A 20289-nucleotide genomic window follows, 5' to 3' on the forward strand; every position below is an offset into this window, starting at 1 on the left:
AGCCGGGGAACCATCGAGGGAGGCCGAAAGGAAGGAAGGAGCGGGGGAAAGAGGTGCTCCTTAGAGACCACAAAGAGCCACAGCTGCTGGAGGTGGACTGGCAGGCAGAGGCAGGGTGTTAGCGCTCAGGCAAAGTTGGGCGCGCGTTTGCGGGAACTCTGAACGGGAGGAGCGGCGGAGCAGCTGCGGTTGTAGAGGCAGTGGCGACCCCTGAGCGGGTCCCAGAGAGCCAGGGCAGGGGCCCTGAGATGAAGATGAGCGCGCCCTGGACCCGCTTCTATTCCAACAGCTGCTGCCTATGTTGCCATGTCCGCACCGGCACCATCCTGCTGGGCATCTGGTACTTGGTAAGTACGGAGAGGTGTCCCCTCGGGGCTATGAGGAAGCGATGCAACTGGAAAAGTGGGGTGTCTGGGCTTCCCTACCCCGGCCACTTTGGAGGTTGGGACGAACTCTTCCTGCAAGGTTTTTTTTTGGGGGGGGGTCACAGGTGGGAGTTCCACCCTGTTCCAGGGTTCCTCGTACCCTCTCCCCAAGCCCCTCCTTTCCTTCTCATACACGCAGGCTCCTCACTTTTTCCGAGTGAGGAAAAGGCAAGCAGGTGCCCCAGGGATAAAATGGGAAGGTGTGCACCAGACCGAGTAATGGGGATAACTGAGGCCGTGGGGCGCAAGGTGGGGGGAGAAAAGAGGATATAGAGATATGTCAACCAGAAGTTCCAGAGACAAAAAGGGGGTTTTAAATCTGGGGTCTGTGAACTTGTTTTTCTTTTAATATTTTGATAATTGCATTTTAACATAACTGGTTTCTTTTGAAATCTTATGTATTTTATTTTATGCATTTAAAAACATTATTCTGAGAATGGGTCCGCAGGCTTCACCAGGCTGCCAGAGAGAGTGGGGGTGGGGCAGGACACAATAAAGGATAAGAAACCCTAGGAAAAAAAATATTAAGCCCTTTGGTATGACTTAAAGCCTAGCCCAGTGTGTTTTCGCAAGTAAGGGGAAAAACAAAACAAAACAAAAACCCTTTGCTTCCTTGTCCCCAGAAATTACTCGACTGCTTTCCACTCCAATGGCTTGGCTTTTTATTATTATTTTTTTCTCTCTTTTTTCTTCCGTGCTAATACGTCAGTGGCTGTGGATTTCAGCAGCTCGAGCCGGGTCTATCCAGTGGACTGGGTGTTTCTGGAGATAACCCTCCTAAATGGTGTTATTATTAGAAACCTAATTCTCCCTAAGAGTCAATAATTCTCTCTGGCTGCGCTAACCTGTGGCAGGATCATCTTTTTCCCTCTCCCTAAGTCATTCATTCCCGGGAAATCCCCTCCTATGAGGCGATTGGAGCCCTTGGTCTGCTGGGAATCCAACCTTCCTCCTGGACTACCCGCATCCTGCTTTTGAACATTCAGTTTCTGTTGCAAGATCATTACAACTAGAGAGGGGGAAAAGCCAGACATTTCTGAGACAACTCCAAGAATGGTGCTTAGGAGCTTTGTATCACTAGAACTGGTGAAAGAGCCCCCCATTTTCCTATGAAAATGCATTGAGTTCCCCAAATACTATTCACTTTGTTGTGGAGAATTTTTTTTTCTTTTTCACAAAATCATAAGGGTTTTATGTTATAGAGGCATGTAGAGAGCTCACTGAGGTAGCAAGACTTATTGCAGGAATATTTCGTGCTTCAGGCTGGCGAATTTGGCATTGCCTCCCCTCATTGCCAGATTCCTGTCTTCTAATCTTCCGAGTCACTGATTTGTAGGTTCCTTTCTGGTGTCGGAATTCTTGAGGATTCTTATAACAATCTCCTAAATATGTTTTTTTAATTTGTGCTTTCTCATAGGTTTTAAGAAATACTTAAAGGGAAACTATCTGGGTATTGTTTACTGACCTTTTATCTACTTATTTTGGGAAGCCATTTTACACCCACCTATCTGTCGCCTCTTCAATCAATCACCTGAGATCAATTTTCTTTTTTCTTTTCTTTCTTTTTTTCCCCCTAGTTTAGCAGTGTAAACTAAGCTGGATTATTTTTTTAAATTAGGCTACACATTTCTTTATTTTCAGGAAAGTTGAAATACTTATGTAAAGTCTCTAAACTCTTTAGGATTGGTAGATTGTTTGCTGGCCTTCTTAGCCTGCACCAACACTTGTTTAAAAAGCTGACTCTGAATCCACTGCATTATTGTTAGAGCTTGGGGCATTAAAACTGGAGATGTACCCTGGGACCATTTTTTTTTTTGAGCAAAGTTCATTAAAAAAAAAAAACTTGGGCAAAAAAGCATCTAAAAATTGCCTTGGTGAAATTGGATATAGAGCTTTTTGCTCTAGATGAGTTGTAAGCATAATTAAATATAACTTTGCATTTTTAAAAATCTTTTAACACTAGTGATAATATCCATGTCACATAATACACATATCAGGCCTTGGGCACTGATTTCATGTCTTGCTTATAATTAAATGTGAGATTTTAAAAAGGAAACATGTTTGCAGGCATTTACAATTCTTTCTGCATTAACTCTAGCTCCAGCTTTCCTTTTGAGTGAGCATATATTGTGGTCACACAGTTTTAATTTTTTCCCTAAAAAGCTTTCAAACATTTCTTCAGGATGTGTGGGCCTTTAACAGTGCAGCATGAATGCAGATAAAACATCATTCTGTTGGCTCAACTCTGACTTGGTAAATGCCAGGAAATCCTTTAGATAATTAAAGGGAAAAATGAAGATGCATTAAGTACAATTCATACATTTATTTATATTAAAACCATACTACTTTGAACAAAGGACTTGGAGCCCCTTGGAAAATGAATACATCTGTAGACTTGCAAGTACATGAATGAATAATTTTTTTTTTAAATCCAAGGCACTGCATCAGACAAATGCACTACATAATATACAGTTGTGATAAATCTGCTTGAGCCCTGTTATAGGCTATAATCTAACAAAATTAAAAGTATTTGTGTGATAAATAAGAATGCCATATTTTGCCTACTAGTTGAACATTCTTCTCTGTGGAAATCATTTATTGTTGAGATGGAAGTTACAAAATCCTCAAAAATCTGAATTAGAAAGCAGGACCACCACAAATGTATATCAGAAAGTCCATTCACTAAAGCTCATATTCTTGACTTCTGTAGAGACTACAGGTCTTTACTCAGAGCCTATAGACCCTTGTTTTATGTACAATGCTGATGAGTTTGGTTAGCTGGTTTTCAAACTTTCCAACCTTCCTTGCTGATCAGCAAATTAGAAAAAGAGAAAGGGAGTGTTGATGAAGGTAGCCATACTATTAACAGAGATAAATGACAGTTGGTGGCATGACAATTAGGGAGGAAACAAATCATAAAAAGAAAACAAGAACTCAAAAAGAATAGCCTGGAGGAGGGGTGGGGAACCTGCGGCCTCGAGGCCACACGTGGCCTTCTAGGTCCTCAAGTGCGGCCCTTTGACTGAATCCAAACTTCTTAGAACAAATCCCCTTAAAGAAAAGGATTTGTTCTGTAAAATTTGGACTCAGTCAAGAGACCCCACCCAAGGACCTGTAGCCTCAAGGCCACAGGTTCCCCACACCTAGTCTGGAGTCATTTAGTATTGGAGCCAACAACTCTATTTGCTTCAATAAATCTTGAGGGCAGTACGGTAAAATAAGTGATGATAACAATAGTGTCTCCTAGTCATTGAAAAAAATAATTCAGTATCCTGTTTTTAAAACGGTAGAGAAGAGAAGACTGCCCTCTAAAATGGTCAAACTAAATAATCTGGTTGTTTAAAGTGTGGTTAAACTCCTAGCTATCCAGAACATTCCACTTTCAAGAATGGCTCATTCCCTGATGATTATCGATCAGGGAAGTCATTCTGAAGACAGCAGCAGTTATGTTCTAATGTGAAAGACTGGGCAGTCAAGAGACCAGATTTAACACAGCTGTGTGACCTTGATCAAATCACTCTATATCCCTAACTTCAGTGTCCTCGTCTGTAAAAGGAGAGGATTGAACTAAATAATGCCTAAAGTCCTTTTGGGTTCTAACATCTTATAGTTCTAAATAAATCAGTGAACAAAATACCAAAGATTAATTTAACACCTCTCTCCTTCAATTTCTTCATCTGCAAAAATGGGGATGATAATGATCTTTACCTGTCAGATAAAGTGCGTTGCAAACCTTAACGTGCTATTTGAATGTTACTTATTCATTCTTCCATCCATCCATCCATCTATCTTTCTATCTATCCATCCATCCATCCAGCTAGCTGATCTATTTAATGTTACATTGTTGGAGGAAGCATCCAACTCAGATGATGTCATAGATCCAGAGTTTAGCACAGTGTCTGGCACATAGTAGGTACTTAATAAATATTTATTGAATTGAATTGAAGACACTTTTTTTGGATTTAACTAATATTTGTACTTCCTTTCACATAGGATTGTTACAAAGAGAGGGCTTGGTAAATTCTATAATGCTATATAAATATGAATTGCCATCATTCATTCTACAAATATTTATTTAGTGCCAACCACTACTTTAGTACTTTTGTTGTTATTGAATTAAGTACCATCTTTAATGGACAATAATACTGCATTATATTCCTTATCATTTTGATCATCATTAACAAACCTTTTTTTGAGTGGCTGCTGTATGTAAGGTGAAATAATTTGCCCATGGTAATAGCTAGTCATTGTTAGTGGTGGGATATGAACTCAGATCTCTGCTGATGGATGACAAGTCCAGTTCTCTTTCCACTATAGAGTGCTACTTCTAGATATAAGATACTGCTCTCAGGGAATTTACAATCTAGTAGGGAACATAAGGCAGGTGGAAAAAGCAAATGCCATACTGGGCATTATACAGAGTAAATGGCAAATGAAGGCTACTGCAGAGAATAAGTGCTATGAGTTCATGAAGAGGATAAGCATACCTGCCTAGGTCTGGCATGTAGAGAAAAGGTAGGCTTTTGAAGAGGAGAGGGACTGTGGTCCAACAGAAATAGCATTGGCTCTATAGAAGCCAGGTGGTACAGTGGATAGAGTGTCAGGCCTGGAGTTCCAATCTAGCCTCAGACACTTACTAGCTATGTGGTTGTGTGACCCTGAGCAAATCACTTAACCCTGGTTGCCTCAGTTTCCTCATCTATAAAATGAACTGGAGAAGGAAATGGCAAACCACTCCAGTATCTTTACCACAGAAACCAAATGGGGTCACTAAGAGTCGGACACCACTGAAACAACTGAACAACACTTACAGTCAGAGGACCTGGGTTTCAAATCTGCCTTTGATGTTTATTACATGTGTGTGATCTTGGAAAAATCACTTGATTTCTCTGGGTGTCAATTTTCTCACATTAAAACTGAGGGAGCTAGTCTAGACAGCCTTTGGGATCATTTCCAACTCTAGATATATGGCTTTATGATCAAGTTAATTAGACAATATTAGCAGGGAGAGTAGAAGAGGGGATAGCATGACATGCACAAAGATGGAGAAGCATATTCTGGGAATAGATCAGTTATGAGCAAAGGGTTGAAGTAAGAGAATAGTTTGAAGTCAGTTGGAAAAGTTAAACTGAGACCACCCTGAGGAAGGCCTTGATTGCCAGATAAGAAGTTGGAACTTTATCCTTTAGGCCGTGGGAGGTCCAATGAAGATTTCTGAGCTTGAAAGTGACATGATTAAAATGGTAGATTAGAAAAAAAATTATAATGTCTTGGAATCAAGAAAGACGAGACAAGGAGCCCAGTTAGAAGATTATTATGTTGGTTCAGGAGTAAAATACCACTGGCTTGAATTAAGAGGCATTGAAATGGAAAAAAAAAAGCCAGAAATGCATGGTGTTAATGAAGAGTCTATAGGACCTGATGCTTGGCTAAATGTGGAAGAAAAAGGGAGGAATCAGAAACGACTTGGGTTTCAAGCCAGGGTGACTGGGAGAATGATGATATCTTCATTAAAGAGAAATTTAGAAGGAGCTGGTTTGGGGACAATGAGAAGAACAAAAGATGATGAGTTTGGTTTTGGGCGAGTTTGAAGTAATGCTGAGTGGGATGTTGAGGGGTCAAAATATCCATCAAGTATTTGTAAATGTGGGACTAAAGGACAAAGGAAAGAGTCATATCTGATCCATCTTATTTCTAAACATATCCAGGGAAGATGTTTTTAGAGACTCACTCGTTGACTTGTTTCAGTGTGTCTAAACTTTGCTTAAGTCTAGTTGCCTCAGTTTCCTCATCTGTAAAATGAGCTGGACAAGGAAATTGGCAAACCTTTCTAGTGTCTTTGCCAAGAAAACCCCAAATGGAGTCACAAAGAGTCAGACACAACTCAACAACAATGACAATTTATGCCTCTTACATTCATTTTATGATGCTGTTTCTCCTTCACAGACTGATTATTTTTCCTTATTTAGAGGCTTCAAGAAAAATTTATTTTAAAAATTTTGGTATTTTGATAGATCTGTCTCAGTGCTTGTACCATAGTCCTATTCTGATGCCTCACTGTAATATGGAGATGACCCTGAATCTTTACTGGTTATGTCAGTGGATTGTACACTTTAGCAGGTCCTACAAAGCTAGAAAGGTTTTGGGAACAGGCATAGTCGATCAGCTTTGTGTGCCTGTCCACCAAGGACCAGGCTAGCTAAGTTGGAGAGGGAGGGGCTTCAACAATAGATTATCTTCAAGGTGATGAATTTTTTGACAATAGTAATTCTGCTAAATGGTAAAAGAGATTGGTTCTTTGTCCATGGAAGGAGTACTTTTTATAAAATCATAGTGGGTTTTGGAGCACTGAATTCTCTCTTTGCTTAAATCAATCAGCTAATAATTATTAAACAACCTACTAGATGGCAGCAAGTTGTTTGTTGTTCAGTTGTTTTCAGTCATATCTGACTCTTTGACACCATTGAGGGTTTTCTTGTCAAACATACTGGAGTGGTTGGTCATTTCCTTTTCCAGTTAATTTTACAGATGAGGAAACTGAGGCAAGCAGAGTTAAGTGACTTGCCCAGGGTTACACAATTAGTAAGTTGGCTGGCAGTGGGCACGTATATAAATACATATGAATACATATCAAAGAAATACATGGTCATTTGGGGAGTGGGCACGAGTAGTTGGGTAGATCAGGAAAGACCTCATGTAGAAGGCCTAGAGATTTTAAAAAGTGGGGGTGAGTAGGAAGTTAGAAGATGATGTTGAAAAAAGGAAGCCTCTTTTTGCACAGCTATGACAAAGAGAAGTTGATCTATCCACCATCGGTTATCTCCTTGCTCCAATTCATCCTACACTCTGCCACCAGATAATTTTCCTGTAACACCATTTAAAAAAATCATATCAGCCCTCTGTTCAGAACCTTTAATAGCTTACCTTTGGGATAAAGCCAAAACAATTTGGCCTAATATTCAAGGCCCTCTACATACTGATCCCAAGTTATCTTGGGGTTCCTAAGATCTTTTCTAACGAGACTTATCTTACTGTTCCCCTTTGTGTCATGAAGTTGCTCACTTCTGCATTTTTGCATATTTTTGCATATGTTGTGCCTTACAACTGAGATGCCCTGGCTTCCACCAATCACACACACACACACACACACACACACACACACACACACAGAGTCCAATCATCTAAATGGACTAGGATGGGTCAGACATGACTCTCCTTTGTGCATCAGTCGCCTCCCACGCTGCAACCATCTAAGTCAAACCCATTGTCCAAGGCCAAGGTGGTCTCCCTTTCTCTGTGAAGTCTCACCTGATTATTCCTAACTCAGATGAGTTCTCTATGGGACCATATTGTATATGTTACTTATCTGACACTTAGTATTTACTGACTTTGATACCTCTTTTGTCATTGTTTTATATTGTTGTTGAAATATTTGTTTGTTGTGGGGAGATAGATAAATAAGAGCATGAATACAAATAAATATGATGCATTAGAGAAGAGGGTAAGAAAAGTAACAAATCTGGACAAGGTGCTATGAAAAATTTGAAGAAAGAGAATTTGTCTTTCCTCTCCAGTAATGTTTTAAGCTCTTTGAGGGCTGGGGCAGACATAATTCTATGTTCATATTACCTGGTGCAGTGAAGTATACAAAGTAAATATTTTTTGAATGATTAATGAAGCATATTTGTGAGCTCATAGACCTAAAGCTGGAAAGGGCATTAGAGATCAGTCAGTCCACTCCTTGAATTATACAGATGAGGAAACTGAGGACTAGACTAATGAAATAACTTGCCCAAGATCATACATTTTTAAGCATCAAAGCCAAGATCGGAACCTAAAGTCCTCTCTCTGACTCCAATCTACTCCATTATATTTAATGTAAGATATAGAGTTCCATACCCTCATAAGTGTCATATAACTTAACATAAGGTAATCAGTGTAAAGGCATAATGAAGTTTTAAATAAATTAATACAATACAATCAATATAAGGGCATAATGAAGTTTTAAGCGCATGAATGGAATAATCTATTGGCTTTTCACTTCTCCTCTGACTTCCTATCAAAACCTTCCTTTTCATCTATACCATGACCTCCAATACCTTGACCCCTCAATTCTCTCCCAGCTGTCTCCCCAGCATTGGCCATTCCCCATCTTCTTCCTATCTTGGCTTGTTGGCAAACCAATTCAACTCTACCCTATCCTCCTTTCTTGAATCCTTACCTGCCCCCCTTATCATATATATCAATGATTATGCCCAGCCAAGCCTCAGCCATGGATCACTCCCAACATTTATTGCCTTCACTTCTCTACACACACATTGCTGAATGAAGGTGGGGAAAGTCATGCAACTCTTCTGATTGGGTCCACTACAAATTTATGTTACATAACCTCAACTGGGCTCTCACTGCTGCTAGGCAGTCTTATTCTACTGCCATTATCAGTTCCCCATCCTCTTCTCAGCAGCTCTTCCAAACCCTTTTATGCCTCCTCAAATCTCCCATGGCTCCCCACTCTCTCGGTGGAAAACCATGCCTCATATGTTACAGAAAGAAATTGAAGCCATTCAATGTGAGCTCCCTCTTCTCTCTTCTTCCTCATTTGCTATCACTCAGGAGCTTTCTGCCACTTTCTCCTCCTTCACTTCTGTTTCACATGATAAAGTAGTCTTACTCCTTGACAAGGCTAACTCATGAAGTGATCTCATTCCATCCCATCTCCTCCATTAGATTGCCTCCTCTGTCATCCCCACTCTATTACTTATTTTCTCTCTTCCTGTTTAATTTTCTACTTCTTACATACACGCCCATCTGTCTCCATCCTGAAAAAAAATCTCACTTGATCTTTCCATCTTCCTTTACTATCATCCTATATCTCTTCTGCCCTTTATGACTATACTCCTCAAAGAGTCCAGGTACAATGGGTGCCTCCACTTTCTCTCCTCCCTCAGTCTTCTTACCTCCTTACAATCTGGTTTCAGACCTTTCATGCCACCAAAACTGCTCTCTCCAAAGTTATTAATTATTTCTTAGTTGCCAAATCCAATGGCCTTTTCTCAATCCTCATTCTCCTTGATCTCTCTGTATCTCTCGATATTATTGATCGCTCTGTCCTCCTTCATTCTCTTCTCTCTAGGGTTTCATGATACCACTCTCCCTGGTTCTCCTCTTACCTATATGACTGTTCCTTCTCTGTCTCCTTTACTGGATCCTCTTCTAGGTCACCCCCTCTAACTGCTGGTATCCCACAGCTTTCTTTTCTAGCCTCTCTTCACTTCTCCCTCTAGACTACTTCACTAGGTCATCTCCTCAGCTCCCATGGATTTAATAATCATCTCTATGCTGATCATTTTCATATTTATCTGTCCTGCCCCAATCTCTCTGCTGACCTCCAATCTTATATCTCTAAATGTTTTGCAGACATCTTGAAATGGATATTCAGTAGACATGTTAAACTCAGTTTGTCCAAAACAGAACTCATTATCTTTCTTCCTAAACCCTCCCTTCCTCCTACCTTCCCCATTATAAAGGGCAACACCATCCTCCCAGTCCCTCAGGCTTACAACCTAGAAGTCATCCCCCTGTATCCAAGCTGTTGCCAAGGCTTGTCAATTACGCCTTTTTGACATTTCTTGAATACATCCTCTTCTTTCTTCTGACATGGCCACCAGTCTAGTGCCCTTGTCACCTCACACCTTGGTTATTTCAATAACCTGCTGGTAGACCTGCCTGCTTCAAGTCTTTCCCCACTCCTATCTATCCTCCATTCAACCATCAAAGTGGTTTTCCTAAAGCACAGATCTGACAGTGTCACCCCCTACTCAATAAACTGCAATGACTTCCTATTGCCTCTAGGAGTAAATACAAAATGTTCTGTTTGGCATTCAAAGTCCTTCATAACCTAGCCCCCTCCTACCTTCCAGTCTTTTTATACCCTACTCCCTAATATGGACTTTTTTGATCCAGTGACACTGACCCCCTGGCTGTTCCACAAGATCCTCCATCTCTGGGCTCTGGTAATTTTCTCTGGATATCTCCCTCCACTATGACTACTGACCTCCCTGGCTTCCTTTCAATCCCAACTAAAATCCCACCTTCTATAGGAAGCCTTCCCTAACCTCTGTTAATTCCAGTGTCTTCCCCCAGGACCTGTCAATTATTTTCTACTTATCTTGTACATAGCTTGATACACACATACACATACATTTGCATGTTGTCTCCCCCATTAGATTATAAACTCCTTAGGGGTAGGAACTGTCTTTTGCCTCTTTTTGTATCTTTAGCACCTACCACAGTGCCTGGTGCATAGTAGGATCTTAATAAATGTTTATTGATTGATTGATTATTAATCAATTGGACAGAATGACTTATGGTTATGATTGATTAAGAGTTATGAATCTCTTTGATTAGTTCTAGAAGGGTCTAATGTGAAACAAGCTGACCACATCTCTGCAGACTTTAAATAGCAGCAGTTGGTTGATTTTGGGAAGCATTCGAGCTTCTGGAGTTTCCAGGCTTGGAAGCATCTAGAAGAAGAAAACTCTTTTGCTTGTGTCAAAGGGCAATGAGGGTGGTGAAATGGGTGGCATGAGCTCAGAGGGAGTGTTATACTCTCCCCCTGTCCCCCAAGGGCTATGTCATCAGAAAAACTGGACCAGTGAGAGATAACTCATCCAAATGGCAGCAGAGAGAGACACACTTGTTAAACATGGATCCAGAAGGATGTGGAGAGATAGCCACCTGAGGGAAGAAGTAGCTTTAAGGCATATGACCCTTTGAATTAGAAAAGAATGCAAGCAAAGGATTCAAGAAAGTCCTTCCAAGACCAGGAGTTGCGAATTCAATGTTTGACCATACATATTTTCTATACACATGCCCCACTACCATTATACTCTAAATTTAAAGTCCACTCCTCCTATGGACCTATTTGTACTTGTGAGAGAGGATGCCTCAGGCTTTGGGAGTGGGGGAAAATGTTTTATACTCACTGTTATAATTAGATTTTAAAAATGTTTTAACTGTGTTACCTTAATAAATACCTTTGCTAAAAGCTAATTGTGGCTACTGGCTGGTAATCAGTAGGAGACACACCATGGGAGCTTGTGAACCACAGTACAAGAAATTCCAGTGACCCTCAGCATTTCCCCTATGACTCAGTAAGTAGGAATAATTATTCCCTGGGAATCTGGCACACCAATATAAGTTGGAATTGGCAAAGTGGGGTGCTACATGAATAAATTAAGAAATGTTCAACACCAGGACATGAAGTATTCCATATTATTTAATTGGCTTTCTGTTTAATACTTTCTGATGTTTAATTATGTACTATTCTTGTAGGGTATCCCTCATGCCTAGATTCAATGCTGTCTTGGTCTTTGCCTCTTGAAATTCCTTCAAAGTTATCTGTCAGGTGTCCCCTTTTTCTTACCTCACCTCTGTCCTCTGCTGCCAGTTATAAGCAAACTCTCCCTGTCACATCTTCATAGTACTTTTCTTAGAACCCTTATTTTCACTTATCTTATTCTGTTATAATTTAGATATTCATGTATATGCCTATGTTCCTTTGAAAAAGGAACTCTTTTCAAAGAACAGGGTCTATCTTTATACCCTCTGTACACTACACAATGCCAGGCACATTTTTGGAGGGACACATGTGTCTCTCTGATTTAAAGGGTATGGGAAACTCATGAAATGGAAATTCCCTTCACCATTGAAGAGCAGCAATTTGTTTGGGACTTACAGTCTTAAAGAGGAACCTGGGCTCTAAAAGGTTCAGAGGATTGTCCATAATCCCACAAATAATATAAATCAGAAGTAGAACTCAAACTCGAGTCTTCCTAACTCCAAAGCTGGCCTAGCAATTATGCTGTGCTGCCTTTTACAAAATTGCTTAGTAAATGCTTATTGGATTGAATAGAATTAGCTTTAACTATGACCATTTTGTAACTTGAAGGGATATCTTTTATTTAAGATTCTAATTAATAATTTATTTTAAGTCTAATGATTGCTTTCATAGACTACTTTTCTAGAAAATAATTATTATGTTAAAAGCATTTTTATATAGAATAGAGCAAAGAAATTAAAAACAATCAAGTCTGGAAATTTGTCACTATAATATTTATATATAATTGTTAATATTTATTTAATATCCTTGGGCAAAAAGTGGCTATTATCTCACTATTCCAAAGAACTGGTTTAGTTGCAAGTTTGAGTCAAAACTGTGACTACATTCCCTAAAAGTCGCATAACTAGACTGCATATCACATGTAAAGACACACTGAAGAATAACTAAAGAACATTCTGTATGCACAGTTTTGTGTAGACATATCTGTTTTTCAAAAAGAGAGATTTTGATTCAATATTCCCTTCCACAGCTGCATTTTAATCAACAGCAGTGAAAGGAGACCATAAAAAAAGGATGGAAAAAGCATGATGCTCATCTCTATTTTTTTGTTGTTTCTGAAATTTAGTGGGCCTAAACCAATAGAAGTCAGTCCACTTAATCTTCATATTATAAACCTATAAAAATCAGTCCACTTAATCTTCAAATTCATAATCTTGTGTGGTCATGTATCTTTTTCCTAAACTACTTTTCTTTGACTATTGTTACTGTGGTTAATAGTTTAACTAATTTTACTAAGTTAAATTATCAAAACATTAATTATTAATTAATATTAATTTTAATAGTTTGTATCCTTTCCAAAAAATAATAAAGTAAATAACTAAAGGCTTTGTGATTTGGTGATAATTGAGTTGAGGAAAGGAACTGTGAAGTGATAAAATCATATAAACAGACTTTGGAGAAAATATTCAAATTTAAATCAGTAAAAATTCTGTTTAGCTGTATTCATGAATATTGATTCAACTCACCAGTACCATGCCTGGTGCCTTGCATAGAGAAATCACTTAAATATTTGTTGTTTTGAATTGAATTCTCATTTTTCTTCTATCCTTGGCATTTTTAAACTTAAAGGATTCAGTAAGTATCAATGTAAAATATTACATGTAAGTATTAATGTAGAAATGACTGCCAGCTTAATTAAAGTTGTTATATAGAAAGCATAATGAATTGAATGTAAGTAACGATTTGTAGAATTACTCTTTTTTTTTAAAATGCATTTTTCCCCCTTTTTTGGTGAGGCAATTGGGGTTAAGTGATTTGCCCAGAGTCACATAGCTAAGTGAGTACTATGTGTCTGAGGCTGGATTTGAACTCAGGACCTCCTGACTCCAGGGCTGGTGTTCTATCCACTACACCACTTTGCTGCCCCATAAGTAACTATTTGTAACAGGTAATCTCTTCACTAGTTTCTTATTAGAATAATTGAAGAGGAATAACGATTAAGAGATGCCACCAACTTTCTAAGTTATCTAACACTGGTTTCTTTTAAAATAAAGGGTGACAATATAGTTAGATACTGACAACCTCACTGAAGAATTTTCCATTACCTAAATCCACAGTGATGAATATTTATGAAGGTTATAAAAGCTTGGCCAGGCAAAGGAGCTGTCCAGCAATTCAGCACAGTGACTGCAAAACATTTGTTGTATAAAAGATTCTTAGAAGTTACTATAGCATGATATTTAATGATGACAGTTTGGATGTTTTTGTAAAATTATTTGTAAAATAAGTTCTATTTTTTCCATTGACACTTCTGTTTTAGAATTTTAAAAGCATATTTCAATTCTTCTGGGGAAGTAGAACCTTTTAGTCTTTAATATTGATTTTTACTTTTATTCAAATATTTTTATTTTGGGGGAAAACAACTTTAACCCTCAGTTAGAGTCTGCCATGCCTTACTCTTTGATGGCAGGAATAATTTAAGGTAATGTAGAAGTTCACAGCCATTTTTTCTGTATCGGAAGTAAAAAGCAAAAAAAAAATGCTGATAAAAGCATTAAAACTATTTGATGAAGTGAAATATATTATTTTGAGGAAACTTGATGATTATATTTGGATATAGAGATAACCTGACGTAATGGAAAGAGCACTAAATTGGCATGTAGGAGACCTGAGATCTTTTCTTAGCTTTATCAATAAATCATTGTATAACAATTAGCCTCTTTGGTTCTCAATTTCCTTCCAGCAGCATTTCTAGTAGACCATAAGTTTCTTGAGGGCAAGATGTATTTGTTTTTGTATTTGTATCCTTACTACCTAGCATATCATTTTACACATAGTAGGCACTTAGTATTTTTAAGTTAATTCCTTACTTGGAAGATGACTAGAGTATAATTTTTTTTCCAAAAAATTTTCTAAACAATGGTTCTTCAATCTCCACTCTTCCTCATAAAATGAAAGCATTGCATTAGGTCAGGGGGTTCTTAACCTGGGATCTGTCAGTTTGTTTTATTAAAATGTTAATTTTGATAACACTATTTCAATATGATTGATGTCTTTTGTAACAATATGTATTTTAATTATACACATTTACAACATGATTCCATTGGCTTCACCAGACTGCCAGAAGGATCCACACAAGGGTGTGTTGGAGACAGCAAATACTATCTGTGCTGATTGTGTGGACATTTAGACCTTGGAAATTGGAAAATCAGGGCTTTATTGTTTTGTCTAGATTTAAGAAAGTGATAGAGAAAATGGTGATAATGTAGAAAGTAATACTTAAAAGTATGTTGAGAGTACATTTTGGAGAACTGGCTGTTAAGCATTTTCTAGCAAACCCTTAGATCCATGACATAAAAATGATTAAGAAACCTTGTGCTGGATGATCCCTTAGGTCCTTTCCAGTGTTGACATTCAATACTTCTATTCTACAGAATACTTACGTAATTGTTAAGTTGTCCCAGTTGTGTCCAACTCTTCATGACACCATTTTTTGTCATTTTCTTGGCAAAGATACTGGAGTGGCTTGCCATTTCCTTTTCCAGATAAGGAAACTGAGGCAAAAAGGGTTAAATTTCTTGCCCTGGTTCACACAGCTAATAAGTGTCTAGATTTGAACTCACAAAGATAAATCTTCCTGACTCCAGGCCCAGTGCTCTAAACACTGAGTTCCCTAACTGCCCCACTTACATAATTAATGGAAAGTGTATGGTAGTATAGATAGAATGCCCCAGAGTTTCATTATTCACTATTCTTACTACCATAAACAATCAAAGAATGTTCCTTAAACCTATTAATAAAAGCAGAGAAAAAAATGAGTACAGATAATCTAAATACTTTTGGCAAAATGAACATTTTTCTTTATTTTCCTCTTAAGAATAAAATATAAACCAAGATCTTAAACTACATAGGTAGTATAGTAGAAAGAGTGCTCAACTTGGAGTCAGGAAGACCTGAGCTCAGATCTCGTCTCCAACACTAGCTGTGTAACCTTAGCCCCTATCTACCAGACATTAAGGTCCTTTCTTGAACTAAACTGCCAAAGCATTCAAATTCTACTTCAGAGAGTGCAACTCTAATGGACTGGTCATGTTGTTTGAATGAAAAACCTACACTTGCCAAAAAGACTATGTTTGAACTCACACAGGGTAAGCGCTCACATGGTGGTCAGAAGAAGCAATACAAGGACACTCTCAAGGTCTCTCTTAAGAACTTTGGAATTGATTGTGTGACATGGGAGACCACTGGCACAGGACCACTCAGCATGGTTCACCCACATCAGAGAAGGTGCTGTGCTTTATGAGCAAAGCATAATTGAAGTAGCTCAAAAGAAACACAAGATGCACAAATTTAGAGAATCTACCCCAAATGTTCACATGGACTATTTGTGCCCGACCCATGATAGAAGATTCTGAGCTCATATTGGTCTGATCAGCCACAGTCACACACACTAAAACAACTCTAGCATAGTGATGTCATTTTGGTCCTCTTCGAGAATGAAGGACAACATCCAATAACCAGTCTCAGTTTCCTCATCTGTAAAATGGAGGTGATAATAGTAGCATCTATCTCCCAGTGTTATTGTGAAGATCAAATTAAATATGTAAAGCTCCTTGCAGATCTTAAAGCATTTTGTAAATGTTAGTTAGTATTATTACTATCCCCCAGTGACAAAAATGATGAAAATCTAACTATCCATTAGATATAGAATATGTCATATCTTAACATTTTTCCAAATCCAGCTAACTTTTCCAAAATTTGACTGGGCATATCTATATAATATGCTTAATTTGAAGAGTGATTCAAGTGAGCAGACACAATGACTAATTTGCTATAATCATTATAATATTGCTACCCATATTAATGGTCAGAGTTTTACCAAATTGGTTTCAGTTCTGCTGGAGCCTGAATTTTCTTAGAGTTTCTCTTCACAAGGGCCAGTGAAGTATTCTCCAGATATTAATGAATTTTGTTTCCAGTCAGATGGTCAAAACTCTTCTGATGTACCATTTTTGTCTCTTAAGTTTTTGAAGGCTTTTCCTTCAGATCCCACGTCAACACTGAGGCGATTAGGAATTCAGTGCCCTTGGCAAAAAAGATTACATTTTAGAGTTACAATTTGTATCCTTTTTCTCTCCCAATAGTTATTACCCAATTGCCTAAATTTATTTTAATGCCAGTCTAGGACCTCTTTCTACAATATAGAAGTGGAATGAATGCTGGATTAAAAAAACACAATTGCATCTTATATTAGAAATCTAATTTTTATTTTATGAAATTAATTATTTTTCAAAAGGATCTTACATGCCATTTGAAATAGAAAATTATTCAAATATCCTATTTTTAAGCACATTCTAGATCAGCTCATGATTTATCATTTTTATCTTAAAGTTTTACTTCTTTAAGATAAGTTAAGAAAGGTTTGCCCCTTTAATAATGTCATAGGATTTTACAGCTGGAAAAGACCTTAGCAATTATCTGCTCCAACATCCTTATTTTACAGATGAGAAAACTAAAGCATAGAAATTAAGTAACCTATCTAAGGTCCCAGGGAGACTATTTATATTCTTGTGTACAAGCTCCTCTCCACTAAATCTATATACTTTGACCTATATCACTCATTGATTCAACGATCATTTAGATAGTGCCTACTAAGTGTTAGGCTCTAGGGTTATAAAGGAAACCAGGAAAGTAATTGGTGAGTTATGTTACCTTTTTGCATGCCTTTCCAACTGGTTTTCAAAATGAAGTTAATTGACAGTTGTCAGAGCCTAATCTTTATTTTAAAGAGAGTTTTCTTTAAGGATTTGTTTGTTTTTTAAAGAACTTAAAGGCACTGTATGCCTTGTCATTTAATTTATGATTGTTTTGATTAGGCTTAAGTTAAGGAGAAGTAAAGTATATTAGAAATAATGTTAGGTTTGAATCCCAGCTCTGTATGACTGTGGACAATTCAAAAACTGAGCCTTGGTTTCTTTATCTGCAAAATGGGATCAATAATATTCATAATGTTTACCTTTGGGGGGGGAGTAGGAACTTGTGAAGAAGATACCTTCTAAAGTGCTATATAAACATGAACTGTTTATTGCATTGGATTGTTTAAGCTCCTTGACTGTCCTTTCATTTTGGTTCAAGGATGTGAGTTGAGAGAACACTAGAACTAAAGAGAGGACATGTTAGGGCATGGCACCACTTGAATTAGAGAACAGAAGGTGGATTTATTTATATGTGGAAAGGATGATGTCAAAAAACAAGGGGATATCTGATGCCACGGGAACATTTTGTAAATAGGAGAGGCACAGTTTGTACATGAAGTTCTAAAATAGGAGAAAACTAAAATGTAACTGAACATTAAGAGGGAAATAAATATCCTCTGTTTTTCTTTCACTTTTAGAGAAGGGAGGGTCTTTATGTACTTCAAGTTCTTACCATCTATTCAGTTATTTTTTAAATTCAATTTTATTTTCTTTTCAGCTCTAAATTCTCCCTTCACCCTCCCTCCACCATTGAAAAAGCAAGAAAAACAAAGAAACATGTATAATCAAGCAAAACAAATTCTATATCCAAAATTCCATTTTCATGTTCCCCTCTCCCCCCCTCCAAAAAAAGTATAATTCAATCTGCACTCTGAGTCCATCAGCTCATTATCTGGAAATGGGTAGCATGTTTCATCATGAATCCTCTGAAATAGTGGGTAATCATTTTATGATCAGAGTTCTTAAGGCTTCAAAATTCTTTGTCTCTGTAATATTGTTGTTATATTGTATAATTTGTTCTCCTGGTTCTGCTTACTTCACTTTGTATCAATTCATACAAGTCTTCCCAGGTTTCTCTGACATTACATCCCTCATCATCATAATATTCCATCATATTCCATAACTTGTTCAGCCATTCCCCAATTGATGAACACCCCCTTTAGTTTCTAATTCTTTGTCATCATGAAAAGAATTGATATAAATATTTTTATGCATATGGGTACTTTCCTTCTTTCCTTATCTCTTTAGTGTATAAACCTTATCTAATTAGTTCTCACACTTATAGCTTAATGGTGATAATAATTAACATTTTAAAGCTTGCAAAGCACTTCACAAATATTATGCTATTTGATCCTCATAACAACCCTGGGAGGTAGGTGCTATTGTTATCCCCATTTTACAGATGAGTAAGTTGTGGAAGACAGAAGTGAAATAACTTTCCCAGAGTCACACAACTATTAAATATCTAAGGCAGGATTTGAATTTATGTTTTCCTGACTCAGTGACCAGCATTCTATCTGTTCTAGTACCTAGATGCTCTTTGTTTTTGTCCAGTAAATAGATTGTAAGCTCCTTGAAGGCAGCAACTGGGTTTTTAAAAAAAAATTATTATTTCTTTCATCTTTGCATCCTTGAGCATAGATGGCATTTACTGAATGTTTCTTGAGTTGGTTTGAGTTGTCCTGATGGGGGGGGGGGTTTGGTTTGATGGAGGCACTAGGTGTGTATCTTCTTTTCAGTAGTAGTTTCCTTCCCAGTGCCCTCAGACCTCTAGCTCTCTTGTAACCTTCTCTGAATCCCTACATGTTTAGCTGCTACACTAGCAGTTTATACCACAACTGTTTAGCCTAAATTAGGTGGTACTAAGGAGTCATATACTCCACAGGAGACTATTGGGCCCACATGCTCTGAATTCTCTTATTCTACTATTGCAATTGTTTAAAAAAAAAGTAAGTATGTGTTAATATTCAGGTCCTGTGTGAAAATTTCACTAAGTGCTTAGAAGACGACAATGAGTCAGTTCTGGTGTTTGTTGTCTCTACCACTTAATGATAGTTTAATCTCCCCATCACCCTTGTCTAGACCATTTGACAAAGGACCACTAATCATAGTCGGCTGTGAGACTGTGGGAGCCCCAACTGTAATCAGTGCATGGTGGGTGTGGGGTGAGGAGCTGGGATGGGGAAAACTGAAGTTAAAGCTGGGAGTGCAGGATAGATAACAGGGTATGGGAACAGCTTAGACCCAAAGAAAGACCCAGAAACTGGTGGTGAGGGTAGAGCCAGGAACTGGGAAGCAGGTTGGATAGTTGCAGGTACAGATAGGGAAAAACTGGTCAATTTTCAGTCAAGGTGTGAAAGAACAAGCTGATGGTGAAGATGTAACATAAATAGTTGGTCCAGATTTGCAAGAAACACTTTGGACATTTGGGACCAGGAGAATAACCAGGTTGTAACTCCTGACCATGTTAACCATAAATGTAATAACCATCCCATCTATACATTTATCCACATCATTAACAAAAATGTTGAGCAGCACAAGAACAGATTTCTAGGGCATATCTACTACAGAGATCCCTAAAAGTTGATATTTATCCATTAATCCTTGTTCTTTGGGTCCAGTCATTTAGCTAATTCTAAAATCCATTTAACTACCTAATCTACAATTCTCCATTTTGTCCACAAGTAAAGCACAAAGAGCCCTCTTCACATGCCTTGTTGAAGTCCGTACTATGTCTGCAACACTATTCTGAGCTATCAGTTGGGTA

At 37.9% G+C, this 20289-nt stretch overlaps 1 protein-coding gene across 1 annotated transcript in view; it reads left to right on the forward strand.

The window, feature by feature from the left end:
* The first annotated feature begins 6 nt into the window (after nucleotides 1–6).
* LAPTM4B (lysosomal protein transmembrane 4 beta) overlaps nucleotides 7–20289 on the forward strand; it is a 111661-nt gene continuing 91378 nt past the window's right edge. Inside the window, exon 1 of the mRNA XM_027849871.1 lies at nucleotides 7–347. Within this exon, the coding sequence (XP_027705672.1) occupies nucleotides 249–347 (99 nt within the window). The 5' untranslated portion in view covers nucleotides 7–248. The remainder of the gene's footprint in view (nucleotides 348–20289) is intronic.

The sequence above is a fragment of the Vombatus ursinus genome, unplaced genomic scaffold (genome assembly GCF_900497805.2).
Source record: "Vombatus ursinus unplaced genomic scaffold, bare-nosed wombat genome assembly UNPS02008961.1, whole genome shotgun sequence".
NCBI lineage: Eukaryota > Metazoa > Chordata > Mammalia > Diprotodontia > Vombatidae > Vombatus > Vombatus ursinus.